Source organism: Sinocyclocheilus rhinocerous, unplaced genomic scaffold, assembly GCF_001515625.1.
Source record: "Sinocyclocheilus rhinocerous isolate Xijiao unplaced genomic scaffold, SAMN03320098_v1.1 scaffold1386, whole genome shotgun sequence".
NCBI classification, from domain to species: Eukaryota; Metazoa; Chordata; class Actinopteri; order Cypriniformes; family Cyprinidae; genus Sinocyclocheilus; species Sinocyclocheilus rhinocerous.
Genome location: NW_015660628.1, coordinates 1,078,150 through 1,080,649, shown reverse-complemented (window position 1 = coordinate 1,080,649; position 2,500 = coordinate 1,078,150). Strand labels below are relative to the sequence as shown.

Here is a 2,500-nt window from a genome sequence, read left to right as displayed (position 1 = left end):
CGGCTGCACGCCGCGTCATCGGCGCTCATGCAACCACTGACATCCAGCCTCTTCCTCTTTCCAGCTCCACAGAAGTAGGGCAAAGTAACACAAAACCCCACAGGACTTTACTGGACAACAAACTCAGGACATTATTTATATCGGGAGACGTGGAAAAAGTTTTGTTTAACTTGCAACACTCTGGTGAACAATCCGGAAGCTTGTTTTTCGTCGGCGTCGGAGGTTTCCAGGGTTCAAGCTTTTGTGGAAGACCCTAAACTCGGATCCAGTCGGTTTGGCTGCAGTCTGTTGCGCGTATGTGTGTGTGTATTTGCCCCTCCCGGTCAGGTGACTGAGGTGTGTCTAATCACTAGTGCCTGTGGAGATGCTTTTGTTCAATTCTACCTGTTGGTTAACTGAAAGATGATCTCCGGCTCAGCGGTCAACGGCGTCCTGTACTGAAGTAGGACTCTGCTCGGGGAACATGATCAAATAACATTTGAGGCATCTTTTATAACTTTAAGAAACAATATTGCCTTTATTTTTATGAAAAAACGAGCATTTTTGTGCGCAAGTTATCGCTGAGCCGCTTTATTTTTGACAAGAAAAAAATCGATTGAAAGGCCAGGTCTCACTTTACCATGGAAACCGTTTACCTCGATTGCAAAAGGAGTTTTCTAGTAGTTAACAACCTTTAACAAGAGTTTTTATACTTTTCTGGGATTATAGTGACACTTAAATAATAATAACGAGAAGAAATAAGAACCCGCTTTAATTCGGTTTGTGTGTGGAAACGCTATGGCTCTCTCTCAGGTTCAGTGTCTTGATGACAATCATGTGAACTGGCGTCTGAATGAATCCAAACCGGAGTTTTTTTACAGCGAGGATCAGCGGCTCGCGCTTGAAGCGCTTATCACGAAAGGACGCGACGCATTTGACGCCCATGTGAAAGAGCACGAGCTGCGTCCTTTCCTGTCTGAACCCGAACTCGAGTGGTTGCGTCGGAGCATAGAAGATTATAAACCCGGTTCTGAGCATCAAAAACCAGATGGTACGACAGAGGGAGAGGACGGTGCGATTTCATTGCAGTATTGGCCGGACCGCTCTGATACCTCCATACCGAATCTGGACCTCGGATGGCCAGACTGCAATTCTTACCGCGGAGTGACGCGCGTCAATGTGTTCACGCAACCGCCAGTGGACGGACAGACGACGCATATAAAAGAGGTTGTGAGAAAGGCCATCGCGCAAGCACAGAAGGTGGGTAATCTAGAGAAACTTAAAAAAAGGACGATTGTATGGTCAGTCAGCCACAGAAACACTGTACACCCTCAAAAAGAACCGTTCTTACCCGGTTCTATAGGCTCTTCTGTGACTTTCAAAAGATCGATTTTTTTTTAAAGAAGTATGGTGCAAAATCGTGAACGCAACCCAGTTTTCCTTTTCTTTTAGTGCAGTTAGGCAAATGTCAACCATTTTAACCACAAGAGATTTGGTTTCAGATTTGTGATATGTAAAACTATACTAAATTGTTAAATAATGACAGCGTTCACTTATTTTGACAGTGTGTCGTCCAAAACTTACGCTGAAGCAGCCGTCGGTTGTTATGGTTACATCAGGTGAAAGCGATTTCTGTTCACAGATCCTGACAAACTTGTAGTCTAGTGTCTTGTGGTTACAGAAACCATACATATCTATGTCTGAAACGTTCTTGGAAAACATTTCTGAACTTATGGAAAATTAACATGAATTTCTTGATGTTTCATCATAATAGTTTCTTCAGAAAAGCTTATAAGTGCAATGAACAATAATACTTGTTTTAAATTTAATTGTGGACCTCAAAAAGTTCTTTCACTGTAAAACATTTTTTGGTCAAAAGTGTTAAAGGGGTCATATGACGTTGCTAAAAAGAACATTATTTTGTGTATTTGGTGTAATGAAATGTGTTTATGCGGTTTAAGGTTAAAAAAACACATTATTTTCCACATACTGTACATTATTGTTTCTCCTCTATGCCCTGCCTTTCTGAAACGCGTCGATTTTTACAAAGCTCATTGGTCTGAAAAGCGAGGTGTACGCTGATTGGCCAGCTATCCAGTGCGTTATGATTGGCCAAATACCTCAAGCGTGAGACGGAAATGTTACGCCCCTCACCATACTGTGATGGAGCGACGAGACAAAAACATTAAAACCCATTACAAACGAGGCATTTGTTGCATCCAGTGGGGACATAATTACGGATTATAATGACTTATACTGTCTTTTTACGCATTGCCTTGCATTGCGCTGCGTAAACATAAAACCATGTCTGCATTTGTGATAGGAGAAATGACAAACAACAAGCGCTACTCTAACACTGCCCAAAACTCGCGTTTGAATCATCAGTGGCAAATCCTTTAAATGAAAACGTACTTACAGTCTGTGAGTCAGAACAGCCAGCATTGTAGTCTACTCTACCAGGATCAGGAAACAGTCCTCCATAAAATGTGCTGCACACATCTGAATATTTCGGTTGAACTGT

The 2,500-nt window shown here is 42.2% G+C and overlaps 2 protein-coding genes across 4 annotated transcripts in view; one reads left to right on the top strand and one right to left on the bottom strand.

The window, feature by feature from the left end:
* Positions 1-30, bottom strand: part of LOC107725345 (sodium/glucose cotransporter 4-like) — a 6,415-nt gene extending 6,385 nt beyond the window's left edge. Inside the window, exon 1 of the mRNA XM_016534583.1 lies at positions 1-30. This exon is cut by the window's left edge and continues 81 nt beyond it. Coding sequence (XP_016390069.1) covers positions 1-19 — 19 coding nt within the window. The 5' untranslated portion in view covers positions 20-30.
* A 311-nt stretch (positions 31-341) lies between these two features.
* The window catches only part of LOC107725387 (protein FAM83G-like), an 8,999-nt gene continuing 6,840 nt past the window's right edge, over positions 342-2,500 (top strand). Inside the window, exon 1 of one of the 3 annotated variants that reach the window (XR_001638115.1) lies at positions 342-1,239. Coding sequence is in view for 2 of the 3 variants with exons in the window: in XM_016534627.1 (XP_016390113.1) it covers positions 778-1,239 (462 nt within the window). In the remaining variant the exon portion in view is untranslated. The remainder of the gene's footprint in view (positions 1,240-2,500) is intronic. The other 2 variants (XM_016534627.1, XM_016534626.1) reach the window with 2 other exon arrangements.